This window comes from Mandrillus leucophaeus, unplaced genomic scaffold (assembly GCF_000951045.1).
Source record: "Mandrillus leucophaeus isolate KB7577 unplaced genomic scaffold, Mleu.le_1.0 Scaffold26, whole genome shotgun sequence".
Taxonomy (NCBI): domain Eukaryota; kingdom Metazoa; phylum Chordata; class Mammalia; order Primates; family Cercopithecidae; genus Mandrillus; species Mandrillus leucophaeus.
In genome coordinates this window covers 4593377-4608532 of record NW_012102698.1, presented here as the reverse complement: position 1 = coordinate 4608532, position 15156 = coordinate 4593377, and the positions used below count along the sequence as shown (strand labels likewise).

Genomic DNA, 15156 nt, shown 5'->3' with positions numbered 1-15156 from the left:
CCCCAGGAGACGAAAGGACACAGGCTGTGAGGTTCCACCCATCCCCGGTCCCCAGGAGACGAAAGGACACAGGCTGTGAGGTTCCACCCATCCCCAGTCCCCAGGAGTCACAATCAGAGACAGGAGGCGGAATGCAGGCTGGCAGACTGCCGGGGTGGGGCAAGGAGGAATTCCCCCCAGGGAGCTGGCGTGTGACACATCCTGGGCCTCAGTCTGGGATGAGGAAAGGTTCTGGAGGTGGAGGTGGAGGTGGTGATGGCAGCACAACAGAGGGCATGTGCTCCATGCCCCGAACCACATGCTGACAGTGAAAACGGCAATGGTGCATTCTAAGCTCTGTATTTTACCACAACAAGTAAAAAGAATGAAGCCTACATGTGTGCAAAGATGACCAACTTCCTGCATAAAAAACGCCATGCGACCTACAGAGACTCGGCACTGCCGTCTCGCCCCTCAGGGCGGCGGAGGGAAAAGCCTGAGAACACCACGGAGGACAGGGTGGGGGCACACGGCCCTCGGGGAGCTATGGAGGGCACACCGCAGAGGCCGGGGTGGGGGCACACAGTCCTCGTGGGGCTACAGAGGGTACACCGCAGAGGCTGGGGTGGAGGCACACGGCCCTCATGGGGCTATGGAGGGTACACTGCGGAGGCCAGGGTGAGGGCACACAGCCCTCATGGGGCTATGGAGGGTACACCGCACAGCTGCCAGGACCACCACACAGGCACACTCGGTCCAGCACTTCCACCAAGGGTGTCGCAGCCCACGTGGGCACCAGGCTGCCAGGAGTGATGGACGCTAAGAGCCACAAGCACCTGCGATCCCTCAGTGGGGACAGATTAGCTGAAGGGATAATATCCCAGGGCGAAATCCTGAGCCGCTGCCAAGAGTGAGGCTGTTTGGGGTCCCCCACGGAAGAGCTCCTGGAGCATTGGGAGAGGCGGTCAGAGCACCCCAGGCTGCAGGACGGGCTCCTGTCTGAATCTGCCCCTCCAGGGAAACCCTCAGACCCTACCGGTGGGCACAGAGGATGGCACAGCTGCACGGGAGAATACGGTGGATCCTGGAAAAGGGAAACCTCGGGTCCCTGCATGGCCCAGCGAGACCGTGTGGAAACACGTGCACACAAAAACTCAATCACAGGCATTCAGCCTTAATCATCACAGTCCAAGAGCGGGAACCGCTTAGGTGCCCACAACAGATCAATGAATAAAGACAACAGGCAGGGCATGGTGGCTCATGCCTGTAGTCCCAGCACTTTAGGAGGCCGAGGCGGGTGGATTGCCTGAGCTCAGGAGTTCGAGACCAGCCTGGGCAACATGGCGAAATCCCATCTCTACTAAAAATACAAAATATTGGCCGGACGTGGTGGTGTATGCCTGTAGTCTCAGCTACACGGGGGGCTGAGGCATGAGAATCATTTGAAGCTGGGAGGTGGAGGTTGCAGTGAGCCGAGATCACACCACTGCACTCCAGCCTGGGCGACAGAGTGAGACTCTGTCTCAAAAAAAAAAAAAAGAAAAGGAAAAAAGAAAAAGAAAATGTGGCTGGACCATATGACTAAACAGGTTCAGCCATAAAAAAGCAGGCGACACCAATGCACACTGCAGCATGGATGAACCTCAAGTCCCTTATGCAAGCAAAGAAGAGACACGCGAGGCCACGTGTTATATGAGATGTCCCAATCGGGCAAATCCACAGACGGAAAGCAGGCTGGCGGCTGGCGGGGCTGGGGGCCGAGGGAAATGGGAGTGACTGCTGAAGGAATGGGGTCTCTCTCAGGTGCTAAAAACCTTCTAAAACTGTAGTAATTTAGGTCGCACAGCATTATGAATACACTACTAATAGAAATCCCTGAATCGCACACTTTTAGTGGGTGAACTGTATACTGGGTGGGAACATCTCGATCAAGCTGTTATAAAACCAACCCCCAAGGTCTCTGTGCCTGAGACCAGATCTCAGGATGTTTCTGGGAGGCTGCATGTCCGAAGAAGGCTGATGAGAGGGCGGCTTGAAGGAGCAGGGCAACGCTGCACAGCCCCCCACCCGGGGAGCCTCGTGAGCCTGGCCCGGAGCAGCGTCTACATGCTACAGGAATGAGGCCTTGCAAAGGAGCCCTGGAACTGGGAGGAGGGTTTAGCGAATCAATATTTCACGGTCATTAATAATTACAGCTCCCTGCAAGCTAACCACAAGCAAGATGCCAGCCATGCACGTTTCACTTAGTATCTCACTGAATCCTTAAAGCAGGCCTGGGGGTGGACGAGACTGCCATTCCCCTTAAAAGCTGAGGACACTGAGGCTCAGGTCCAGGTTAAACAGCTAAGGGGCTCAGCCTGGTCTCGGCGGTCAGCGCCTGACCTCCATTCAGCATGATGCCCCAAGCAGGGCCCTGCTTGCCCACACTGGGAATCTCCTGGGATTCCGGACGGCCGAGTCCCTGCGGTGGTTTCTCCCTGCAGCCCCTCATAGCCTTGAGGAAGGGGGGCCCCAGTCCACAGGCTGACCTTGCCCTGGCCTCTGCATTTGACCCTCCTCGGCGGGCTCCCTCTCAACTCAACATGCCCCCTCAAGCCCCCTTATGCCTCGTGGACCACCACCTGCCCACCAGAGCTGGTCGAGACCACAGTCTGCCTCTCCTGTGACCCCAGCAACTCCACCAGCACCATACCCTCTGCCACCCCCAGGAGGCACATTCTCCAGGCTACTCCCCAGACAATCACCCTGGAGCAGCCAGCTCTGACAGCGACCCTCCCCCACAGGGGCTCCCTGATGCCCCCCAAATCCAGATATTCTGCCCCAGGTGAAGACCCTCACAATCCTGCAGCCCTACCTCCTGCTGATCCAACCAGACCAACACCTGCAACCCTGCACCTGCCCCCTCACTCCAGCCCTCCAGCTCACCCACCACGGCATGTCCAGGACCATGGCAACCCCAGGGAAAGGCTCTCCCCCGATAACAGCCTTGGCAAGCAAAGCCATCCAAACACGGGACACCAAATCACAGTCCCAGAATAAACACCCACAAGTTCTCCCAATTCCTCACCTCAACAGGAGCCCCAGGGCTGGACCAATGTTCCCCTGATAGCCACAGAAGCCAGGCCTGGTCCTGGAGGCACCATACCTCCAGAGTCACCTCCTGCGCAAACCTCGCCTTCCACCAACACCAAAGCCCCGGCCTGCCACACAGCACAAGGCCCTGGCACTGGTATCAGAACCTTCCGGCAGCCCAGTCCTACTATGCTAGCAGCTCTACGCAGAGACCAACCCTGGCAGGAGGCCCTTGGCCAGGCTGGTTGTTGGACCATCCCAGGGAGGGGCAGCACCAGGTGCCAGTTCCCATGTTCTTCCATGACAGTAGCTGTGACCTGCACCAAAATGCCATGGGCGGGTACTGCTGGACTGTGTGGCCCGCCAAGGCCTCATGGCTGGTCAATGGCTGGGGAAGATCCCTGGAGGCCAGGCTCTGGAGACCTTCTGCACCACCCACTCCTCCCATGCCAGCCCTACCCACCCCACACACTCAGTCCGTCTCTGACCAGCCTGGGCAGGACACGAATCTGCCTGAGTCCACGCTTGGCCCGGCCAGAGGACAGGGATGAAACCCCAGCCCACACCGGGGGACGAGGACAGGTACTCACAGGGTGCCTCAGGCGGGAGGGCCGCTACCTAGACAGCGCCTGGAGCAGGAAAGACGGACGGCGGAGAAGGAGGTAGGGAAACAGCCCCACTCCGGCCTTTGCGTGGGATCCCTGTCACCCCTCCCTGTTGAGCTTGGAACCATGTGTGTGTGGGGAGGGAGATTTTTGTTTCCGAGACACCCACCACTCAGCACAAAGACCACCATCGGAGAATCGTGGCCCACGCCCTCCGTGCCAGCCCCAGCCAGAGGCGGATGAGACGCAGCTCTCTGGTGAGGGCAGGCCCCTGCCGTTCTGCCACATAACCCGCACAAGGGCAGACACCCCGCCGGGGTCCCGGTCCACTCCCAGGACCAACCACAACCTTTGCCTGGGGACGGCCAATCCCTCAGGCTGGGCGCTCCGTGCTCTGTGGTGACGCCCCAGGAAGCCAAGCGGCCGCCTCTGCTGATTGGGCAGCGTCGAGAGAGCAGCAGCAGCAGTAAATTATTCATTCCTGCTGAGAGCAACGCACAGTCACTGTCCTGCTATAAAGCATTAGCAACGCGAGGAGCCAGGGGAGGCCGGCGCTCCCAGGCCACACCGGGAAAGAAGACCTGGCTCAGGGGATGGGAGAGGAAACCAGCCGGACATGGTGGGTGCACACCGGGAGGTGCTAGAGGCCACGCTGGGCCAGAGGAGGGGCCGCAGGGAACCCAGCCCACCATGCTACGGGACCCGCCCCGCCCCCCACCAAATGCAAGTTTCCGCAAGGCAGGGCCCAATCCTGCCTGGCTCCCGCCTGGCTCTCCATCTGGCTCCCACTCCGGGCCCAGGGCCTAACTGAGGTGCTCCATGGGTATTTGCTGTCCCCTCAGCCGGCCACAGGCCCAGCCCTGACTCCGCGTGGCTGACGAGGGCCCAGCCTGGGCTCAGCCAGCTTTGGGGGCTGGAACATGCACCTTGGCTTGACCAGAAGACAAGTCAGGCACCAGCGGCTTCCAGACAGTACGCGCCCTGCTCCATTCGCATGTCAACGCTCCCAGGGCCAGGCCGAGGCTTCCATGTCACAAGTGCGTGAGAAATCTGCCACCCACCCAGAAAAGCCAGTGAGGAAAACCAGTGCAGTTGCTGATCAGACCTGGGAACACAGAAGGCTCGGCCTGGCAGCACCCCGGCCCCATGAGGTCTGCAGGGGTCGGGGGCAGGTAAGTGGAGAGTCAGGCCCAGTCCGTCTCTGACCAGCACGGGCAGGACACGAATCTGCCTGAGTTCACGCGCAGCCCGGCCACAGAGGACGGGGACGACACCCCAGCCCACACCGGGGGACGAGGACAGGTACTCACAGGGTCCCTCAGCTCCTCGCTGTCCCGGGGCGAGGTCCGCGGCACCTTCAGGGGGATCTCGTCGCTGCATTCGGTGTCCGAGGCATTGGGAGACTCCGCTAGATCGAGGAAGTCATCTCTCTTGTGACCTCTGAACCTGATTTTGTCCAACCTCCTTAGCATGTTCAGCACTGAGCTCCTCTGCTTCACCCTAACATGACGCTCGGGCTCCCTGCAAGAGAGGGGCATGGTCACTCTCCGCTCGCCACCGTCCCTCCCACACACACCTCCAAGCCCCACGACCCAGCTCCCACACGCAGGGCACGACTAGTCCAGCTTTCCAAAGAAACCCCCACCCAGAGACCCCCGCCCTGCACCCACCAGGTGGGGTCCTCGGCCACCCCACCCAGCCCAGCCTGGTCAGCACTGAGCTGCGTCCTTGCCTCCCACCAAGCAAGATCCCCGGCTTCCAGCAGGCAGAAGGAAGCCAGGGTTCTCAGCCTGGCTCAGCGGGGCGGTGTGCAGGCACAAGGGAAGAATGCTGCTCTGGAATTGGGAAGGAGGGCCAGCCATGCTGAAAAGTTGCCTAACGAACCATTAAGAACGTGGTCAACGCGACGGCCACACATACCGCCAGGACGGCAGCCAGCACAGCGCCAGGACGGCAGCCACGCCTGGAAACCAGCAGATGCGTGTGCTAGGGATGCCTTGGTTGACTCTCTGCTGGACCGAGGGAACTTGGCCTCATGTCCCTCTCGCCTGCTCCACCTGGCCCCAGCTCCCAGGACTCCGCCCACACTGCTCCTTCTGCCTAAAGCACGTTCCTACTCGCCATGCAACCAGGTTTGTACTCTGAGACACATTCCGATCGCACCACCTCCCAGAAGCCCTCCCAGAGACAGCAGGCCCAGGCACCCGCAGCCAGCTGTGCCTCCTGTCCCAGCCCCCATGCCTGCCTCCCACTCCAATCAACACAGAGGCCAGGTCACATGGAGGTGCGAGTCACTGTGTGCTGTGTGAGGACACCTGTAATTCACACACACCGGGTGCCAAAGGGTGGATATGCCATGGGATGTTGCTCCCCACATCGCTGCCCCAACTGGCCAGCAACACCAAGGTACCCCCTAAAACCTGGGGGCCAGGGTCAGTGGCCCACAGGAGGGACCAGCTAGGCAGGGAGAGGACGGCACGCAGCTCCACGGCCTGGATGCCTCTCCCAAAACCCCGTCCCCAACTTGTGCAAGACGCCTGGGTCCCCGTGGGAGGACTGCTCTGCGCACGCCTGGGCTGAAAGCCTGTCCTGCCACGGACCAGTTTTCTGAGCTGAATTTTTTGCCTCTGAACCTTTTCAGTAAGGCATACCAGTAAGGTTACCAGTAAGGCAAAGGTATCCGGGAATTCAAGAAGATAGGGCGACTGGGTCAGGCGCCAGGAGAGAGGGGACGGGGAGTGATCCCTGGCGGGGGCATTTCCCGAACTTCCCGCTTGGGGCGGGCAGCATGGCAGGGAAGCACTGACAGCAAGGTCAGGTCCAGCCCCGACGTGCCCGCCCTGCCTCCCAAGCCTCCTCCGCTCTACTCGGCATCACGGTTTGTGGCAAGAAATCTCACTCACAGTAAGGACCGAAGACGTAGAACGCACCAGAACTCGCTCTGAGCCACAGAGCCGCGGAGGCTCCTGGCATGTCGGGGGAGGGGAAGCACTTCTGGGATGCTTGAGTATCCCCTGCTGCAAAACCCACAGGACACAGGCTCTACGGGGAACTGTCCTGCTGCCCAGCGCCCCCTGGAAGCTGGGAGAACCTCAGGAGGGGGCTGTGGGTGATGGGGAGGTAGCAACTGCTGCTCACAGCCCGGGTTGGGGCGGGCAAAAGCCAGCCATTTGGAAAAGTTTCCAATATAGGAGCTACAAATTGCAGAAGGACTAAAGGTTCAGTAAACTTAAAAACACACAAACCAAAAGAAAAGAGAACAGCTGGGTGCAGTGGCTCATGCCTGTAATCTCAGTACTTTGGGAGGCTGAGGCAGGTGGATCACGAGGTCAGGAGATCGAGACCATCTGGCCAATATGGTGAAACCCCGTGTCTACTAAAAATACAAACATTAGCCAGGCGTGGTGGTGGGCGCCTGTAGTCCCAGCTACTCAGGAGGCTGAGGCAGAGGATTCGCCTGAACCCAGGAGATGGAGGCTGCAGTGAGCCAAGATCGCACCATTGTACTCTAGCCTGGGCAACAGAGTGAGACTCCGTCACAAAAAAAAAAAAAAGAAAGAAAAAAGAAAGGGAACTTAGTAGCTATCAAATCCCTAGAGAGAAGAAGATGGTAGTCTATATTAAGAGACTGAGAAAAAAGCCACAAAGTAAAAAAATCTAACAGGCAACCAGGCAAAAGTAAAAAGCTCTCATTTGTAAAACAGTAAAAAATTTCAAAACATGCTATAAAACAAGGAATATAAGTAGCAAATATCATAGATGAAGGATTAATATCCATGTTACAGGACTGCTTGACTAGGCCAGGTGCAGTGGCTCGCACCTGTAATCCCAGCACTTTGTGAGGCCGAGGCGAATGGATCACTTGAGGTCAGGAGTTCGAAACCAGCCTGGTCGACATGGTGAAACCCCGTCTCTGCTAGAAATACAAAAATTAGCTAGGCGAGGTGATGTGCGCCTATAAGCCCAGCTACTCAGGAGGATAAGACAGGAGAATGGCTTGAACCCAGGAGGTGGAGGTTGCAGTGGTCCGAGATGGCACCACTGCGCTCCAGCCTGGGCGACAGAGCAAGACTCCGTTAAAAAAAAAAAAGGCAGCCTGACAACGTTGTCAACGTAGGAAAAATGACAAGACCACCTCCTAATGTGTGAAAACCTTCAAGCTCACTAGAAAGGAAACTAGGCTGGCGGTGGCTCACACCTATAATCCCAGCACTTTGGGAGGCCGAGGTGGGCGGATCATGAGGTCAGGAGATCGAGATCATCCTGGTTAACACAGCGAAACCCTGTCTCTACTAAAAATACAAAAAAATTAATTGGGCCTGTAGTCCCAGCTACTGGGGAGGCTGAGGCAGGAGAATTGCTTGAACCTGGGAGGCGGAGCTTGCAGTGAGCAAAGATCGCGCCACTGCACTCCAGCCTGGGCGACAGAGCAAGACACCATCTCAAAAAAAAAAAAAAAAGAAAGGAAACAAAAGCTAACCTGGACTGCGGAATGTGACAGAGCAAGCACACAGACGCCCCCTGAACCGGCGAATCCGCACCTCAGTACCGGGACCCTAGGACCAAGCTCGAGAAGCGGAGGCCTGGCGGGGGAAGCACGTCACACACCATCCATCAAGACCAGCAGGGCAGGGGGTCCTGGAACACCCTGGCGGACCCACACAGGACCCCGTCCTTGTGAAGGGACAAAGGTAACTAAAAACGGGACCCTCCCATGGCCACTGTTATAGCAAACAGGTGTGTGAAGAGACTGGGGCGCTCTGGGGCCAGGCGTCAGGAGTATGGGCTTATGGTGGTCACTAACAATTCTCTCTCCAAATCTCCTAAAATGCCTATTACTTCTTTTCCCACAATATTTTTTGATTATGGTAAAACACACATAAAATAAATCTTACCAACTTCACCAGTTTTTGGTTTTTTTTTTTAGAGACGGAGTCTCGCTCTGTCGCCCAGGCTGGAGTGCAGTGGCACGATCTCGGCTCACTGTAAGCTCCGCCTCCCGGGTTCCTGCCATTCTCCTGCCTCAGCCTCCCGAGCAGCTGGGACCACAGGCACCCACCACCACTCCCAGCTAATTTTTTGTATATTTAGTAGAGATGGTGTTTCACTGTGTTAGCCAGGATGGTCTCGATCTCCTGACCTCATGATCCACCCGCCTCGGCCTCCCAAAGTGCTGGGATTACAGGTGTGAGCCACCGCGCCCGGCCCAACTTCACCAGTTTTTAGTGTGCAGCTCCGTGGCATAAATTACATCTGTCATGCTGCACAGCTGCCTCCACACTCATCTTGTCTAATTGAAACTCTGCTCACTGAACAGTAACTCCCATGCCCTCCCCAAGCCCCTGGTAACCACCATTTTTACTGCTTTTTAATGTTTAAAAAGGAAGGATGAACAGGCTAGGGTAAGTGTAGCAATGTAAAACTTACTTCCTTCCATTTTCAAAAAGCCCAGTGAGTCCTCCTCCTGGGAGCACAGCTGAGAGGGAGGAGAGGGGGCAACCCGGGCGCTGGGGCCCACAGGCCCTGGGTAAGGCACCGAGCTGGCCTCCACCCAAGGAAAACGGGGGCCACACTCGGACACGCACAGAGCTCTTGGCAGAGGACGGCCCCCTTGTCTGGGAGGCTCTAATTCCAACCTTCCCAATCACCTCAGGCAAGCAAATGAGGCACTGAGAGAGGGGACAAAAGTCCTGAGTGTCCCGCCTGTCACCATCAGAATGCAACGCGTGCCCTGCCACAGTGTCCGGCTACTCTTCAGTCCGCTCTCCCAACCACCGGCTCAGCCCCAAACCCAGGATCCTCCTGCTGGATGGCTCACGGCGGCCCTTGGGGAGGGCATCCACACATCAGGGTCCTAGAGGACTCTGCTCTCAGCCCCACTGACCTCGCCACCCTCCTCACCCAACTCCCTGGGTCCACCAAAAAGACAGACTTTTCAAGCTTCAGTCAGTTAGGAATCAAACTCCATGTCATGACACATGTCACAACACACCGCCAGGGACGGGCCTTCCGGCCTACACCGCCAGGGATGGGCCCTCCACGACACACCGCCAGGGATGGGCCCAGGCTACGCTTCCAGCCTGTGCCTGTGCCAGGCTGGGGGTGTCCTCCACGGCCACATGGGCAGCCCCCGCGCTGTGCTAAAGAGTGCTCCCCTCTACACCAGGGTGACTTCATCTCAATGACATCTGCAAAGAGCCATTTCCAAGTAAGGTTGGGTCCACAGGTACCAGGGGGACATGAATTTTGGGGGAGGATGCTGTTACCCAGCACACCCCCAACTTACAGATGCAGAAACCAAGGCCCGTCTACACACTGACCACAGCTCCAGGCTGCACCTCAGGCCAGACCCGGGTCTCCCCATGCTGCCCACCTGCGTCTCACCTGCACCTTCCATCCCGCGCGCTGCAACCGCACATCCCCCACCGGACGGCCCCTGCCCTCCCTACTTCCAGCTGCCCACGGTCCACGGCCCCTGGAGGAAGCCCAGCTTCTCAGCCTGCAGCCCAGCCACTCTCTCCAGAACCGGCCCCTCCACCTGCACCTACAGGCTCACCCCCGGCAGCCCAGGGCCCCTGCGACTCCGAGCCATGCGGCCCTCTCAGACTGGCCTCCTTTCCCCCCAACCTATCAGGTTCTGAGAGGCTCCTTCTCTTGCCGCCCCCTTGACGACACCAGGTTGTCAGAAGGCCTCCGCCCTTCCTCACCGGACCCTCCACCCCGGGCTGCGCAGGTGCTCTCCCAGTGGGTCGGCCTGCACCGGCCTTGGGAGAGAGGCTGCCTTTCAAGATCGAGATGGCTCCGAAGAGCACATGGTACCCGGGACCACTGCCCCAGAGAGTGGCAGCTTTTCCCAAGGCTGGAGCTTCCACTAAGATGAGACCTACCATGTCCCCCTGCCCCCTGCCCCCTGCCCCTACCTCCATCCGTCTCAGATACATCCAGAAACACTCTTGCACTGTGGCTCCTCCAGATCCTGGCCCAGAACCAGGATGTACTGTGAGGACCAGGAACCACAGCCTCCAAGCCGCCTAACACCAGCAGGCACAGAGAGGGTGGTGCCTGCTGCCCTGGAGCCTGAAGGACCCCAGTCCTGTGCACCAGAGCAGGGCAGCAGGGCTCACCATGGCTGTCCAGGTTCTCCCAGGATCCCCCAGGCTCAGGGCAGCGCCCGGCCAGGCTCCCGGCCCTCTCTGCAAGCAGGACGGAATTGGGCCAGCCAGCCCTGGGACACAAAAGCATGCTGCTCTGGAAACCGCTGAATTGCTTCTAGTCACACAAAGGCGACAGTGTCTAGAGAACCTTGGACTTGGAAACCACAAAGGACTTTATTTCCCCCTCCCCAGCCCAAAATTGGGGGAAAAAGAAAAAAAAAGTGGTTCCTGGTCTCTGGCGCTTGCCCTGAGCTGTGTCTCCCTCACACCATCTCCCCTGCTAAAGTTCCTCTCTGAGTTCTGGGTCCCTGGATCACAGTGACTTCCACATCAGGGCCCAGCTGCCAGCGCGCCCTTCATCCCCTTATTATCTGGCGGCTTTCCCGCTGATCCTGGGATAAACAGCATCCGCTTTCCCACAGCCGCCAGCCCTCCTAAGCAACGTCCCTGGAGGACTCACAGATGTTGAACAAAACAGGCACACCACCCCCGCCCCCACTGCATGGGCTCCAGCCCCCGCCTGGCCCTCCTCCAAGTCTCAGTCCCCTAGGGAAGGTAGCCCCTAAACCTCACTGTCAGAAGAGCCTGGGATGGAGGTTAGACCAGCAGCTGGACAGTCAACCTGGACAGCTGGAGAGGATGTGAGGATGGGGCAGCCAGCAGATGCCAAGGCTTTGCAGAGTGAACAGGAGGACCGGGGACGGGGGCCAGCAAAGAAGGCCTGGTTCTACCAATACCCCAACGCCAGCCAGGCACTGGGACTCAGGCCTGTAATCCCAGCACTTTGAGAGGCTGAGGTGGGCAACACAGTGGCACAAAAAGTGAAATAAGAACACCAGCCAGCACGGTGGTGCGTGCCTATAGTCCCAGTTGCTCAGAAGGCTGAGGCAGGAGGATCGCCTGGGAACCTGGGAGTTTGAGGCTGCAGTGAACCACGATCGTACCACCGCACTCCAGCCTGGGTGAGAGCCAGACCTTGTCTCTAAGAACAAAACAAAAACATCCACCCCAGTGTCCCCATGCTTACAGCCACACACTTGCACCTCCCTAACTCCTGATGCAAAGAGAGGCCCAAGGACCCGAGCACACACGCAGCTCCCTGGACCCCTCTGGGGTCCTGAGACTGCAGATCCTGCGCTTCCGGCCCCTGGCCGGCCTTGGCCACTAGGGTTCCAACATCAGCCTCAAGGGGTCGGCTGACATCGGATGACGTGTGTTGCCCCAAACTCAAGGCTTGCCCACGAGTCTCATCCCCTCCCTAGATTCAGGCCTCAGTCCTGCCCGCTGGGCACCGTCAGGCAGCCTCGAATGCCGACATCCATATGTGGGTGTTCAGCTGCTCTCAACCCTCTGCCCCCTGACCTGGCCTCCCTGCAGGCTCCGAGCTGGACAGCTCACCAGTATCTCAACTATGCCATACCCGGCACAGGCTCAGGTCTCAAGGGGCACTCTGATTGGATGGCACCGTGTCCACCAGCTGCCTGGGTGAAACCCTCAAGAGCCCTTGATAGCCTCTTCCTCACTTCACTGCCAACCTGCAGCGCGTGCCGGCCACCCACCTCCAGACGGGGTTGCACATCTGTCCACCTCTCCCCATCCCCCCAGCCTGGTCCAGGCAGCCGCGTGCCTCCCCTATCCCCACCACCCCAGCCTGGTCCAGGCAGCCGCGTGCCTCCCCTCTCCCCACCACCCCAGCCTGGCCCAGGCAGCCGCGTGCCTCCCCTATCCCCAACACCCCAGCCTGGTCCAGGCAGCCGCGTGCCTCCCCTCTCCCCACCCCCCAGCCCGGTACAGGAGGCCGCGTGCCTCTCATCTGCTGACCACTCCAGCCTGGTCCAGGCAGCCGCGTGCCTCCCAAAGCCTTCTCCACACAGCAAGCATGGTGAGGCCTTCAAAGGGGAAATCACCCCTGCAGCACCCCTGCCGAACCTCTCCAGGGGCTTCCGTGCACCCGGGTCCACGCGGCTGCTCCACCGACACCCTCATCAGCTCTGGCTCCTCGAGGCTTGGCTGCAGCTCTGCTGACCCCCTTTGGAACCCTCCGACCTCCGCCTCTGTCCCCACTGCAGGGCCAGACATGTTTGACTCTGACCCCATTCCCCAGGCACCGCCCGCTGTCACTCCACCAGCCTGTTTGGTTTGACGTGGGGTCCTTGGATTGTCCTGATGGCTTCCTTGTTGAGCGCTTGTGCCTCCAGCCCTGCTCGGTTAGAACCTGCCTGGTGCTCCCCCAGGACAGGGGCTGTGTCTGGCTAAGCCTCCGGGAGCTTGGTTCTGCCGGTGATGCTCAGGTGGACTCAAGCTGCAGGTGCCCGAGTCTCCCTCTGCAGAGCTTAGCATGTGGTGGGCAGTGACAGACACTTGTTCAGAAAGTGAGGGACCGACACACGAAGGCAGCCCAGATGCCACAGCTGGGGGGTCCCCACCAGCCTGGGCCCCCCGTCACCAGCTAAAGCTCAGCTTCTTTCCTTTGCCAGAGGCCTCAAGAGAAAGGGACACCCATGGACTCTGCCTTGGGCCCTGCCAAAGCACAGCATCCACGAACACATAAAAACTTTAACTCTAAGCCTTCAGTGATCTGGGATGTTTCTCCAGGAAGAAACTTGAATTCCTTCCTTTGGCAAAATATCTTCAGGCTTGAGTCATACGAGGGTCAGGCTGGAACCCCGTGTGGGGAGCTGAGCCTTCTGCACTGTGACAGGAAAGCCACCCGGGGAGCCAGGGAGCGGGCCCGGGGCTAAGCACACCCTGGGGTGCTAATGCCAGCACAGTGTACGGCCCGCTCTGGGACCCCTTGCCAGCGTGGCCCAGGAGAGATAGTCAGGAAGACTGGGAGGGCCAGGAGACGACTACATGAGCCTCCACTTCCTCCTCTGTGCGATGGGATCCTGCCCAGGCCTGGGGAGGAAGGAGCTGATTAATGCTTAAGAACCTACACACACAGGAGAACCCACACGCACAAGGGAACTTACATGCACAGGGGAACCTACACACGGGGGAACCTACACACACAGGGGAACCTACACGCACAGGGGAACCTACACACAGGGGAACCTACACACACAGAGGAACCTACACATGGGGGAACCTACACGCACAGGGGAACCCACACAGGGGCACCTACATGCACAGAGGAACCTACACACAGGGGAACTTACACGCACAGGGGAATCTACACACGGGGGAACCTACACACAGGGGAACCTACACGCACAGGGGAACCTACACATGGGGGAACCTACACATGGGGGAACCTACATGCACAGAGGAACCTACACACGGGGGAACCTTCACACGGGGGAACCTACACGCACAGGCACATGCCCCATGTTGACTACCTGCGGCACGTATCTGCAAATAATCATGAAATGTGCGCTATTCATGAAGTGTAAATTCTGGACAGACAACTGACTCTCACAGAATGCTTTCATGAATGTGTGCTCAAATCCTGTCTCCACAGTTGGCCCCTGGCAGCCACCACCAATGAGCACCACACGGATGCTGGCTGGTGTTTCTGTTTCCGTTTACAAACCACAACAAAGGTGGAAAGGAGACATGCAGGGGAACGTCACCTGTGAGTCTACGACACGGGAAATATCCTTGCTGAACGAGGTAGCTGCTTTCCAATGGCAGAATATTTTCACAAGGTTTTTATGCCATTCATAACGAACCGCTACAGACATCACACAAATTTTAGCTTCATCTGCACGTTAACACTTTCCTCATCACTTTGGTAAGTCTACAACACAAGGAGAAGCGAGGCCCTGAGTGGCGGCAGCGCCCCGCGCTTGGTGCACACACTCCCGCCCCACCAGCGGCCGTCATCGCACAGAGTTTCCGCCACACACGCGGCAGGCCCAGGGAACCTCGGCAGCACACGCAATAGTAAAATGCAATCAAATAATTCAGAAGCGATGGGGTTCGAGTATTCAATGCCTTTGCTTTCAATATAATTAATCTAACTGCAAGTTTATGTACTTTCATTTTTATTAATGGCCAACTCACAGAATTCCTGAAAACCCAGCAATCAGCTCCTGGACACTCGTGTGAGCTGCCTCCAGATCCCTCCCCTCACACTGCTGCGGCCGCAGCCCTGATGGCCATGAGGGCACAGGGCTCTGTGAACAGCCGCAGCCTCCCCTCACCCACCTCCCTCCCAGCAGGCTTGGGACAGATGCGTGAAATAGAAGGTGAGGTCTAAATGCAAAATGAGAGTTCCTGAGAAGCCCCAAGGGGTCAAAGAGCCTGGGAAGCAGGAAGCAGCAAGCCAGGCAGGCCGCCTCCGAGGCAGGAGGGGGTGTGTATGGCAGCACTGAAGCCTCGGGGTGGGGTGGGTCCATCTCTGA

At 58.4% G+C, this 15156-nt stretch overlaps 1 protein-coding gene across 2 annotated transcripts in view; it reads right to left on the bottom strand.

Annotated features, from left to right (window-relative positions):
* The window catches only part of GRAMD4 (GRAM domain containing 4), a 70456-nt gene extending 55596 nt beyond the window's left edge, over nt 1-14860 (bottom strand). The window contains exons 1-2 of one of the 2 annotated variants that reach the window (XM_011984055.1): nt 14816-14860; nt 4967-5177 (exon numbers count right to left, since the gene is read on the bottom strand). In XM_011984055.1, the coding sequence (XP_011839445.1) occupies nt 4967-5128 (162 nt within the window). In that variant the 5' untranslated portion in view covers nt 5129-5177; nt 14816-14860. Of the gene's footprint in view, nt 1-4966; nt 5178-10576; nt 10740-14815 lie in introns of those variants that run through there. The other variant, XM_011984054.1, reaches the window with a different exon arrangement.
* Nucleotides 14861-15156: the final 296 nt, after the last annotated feature.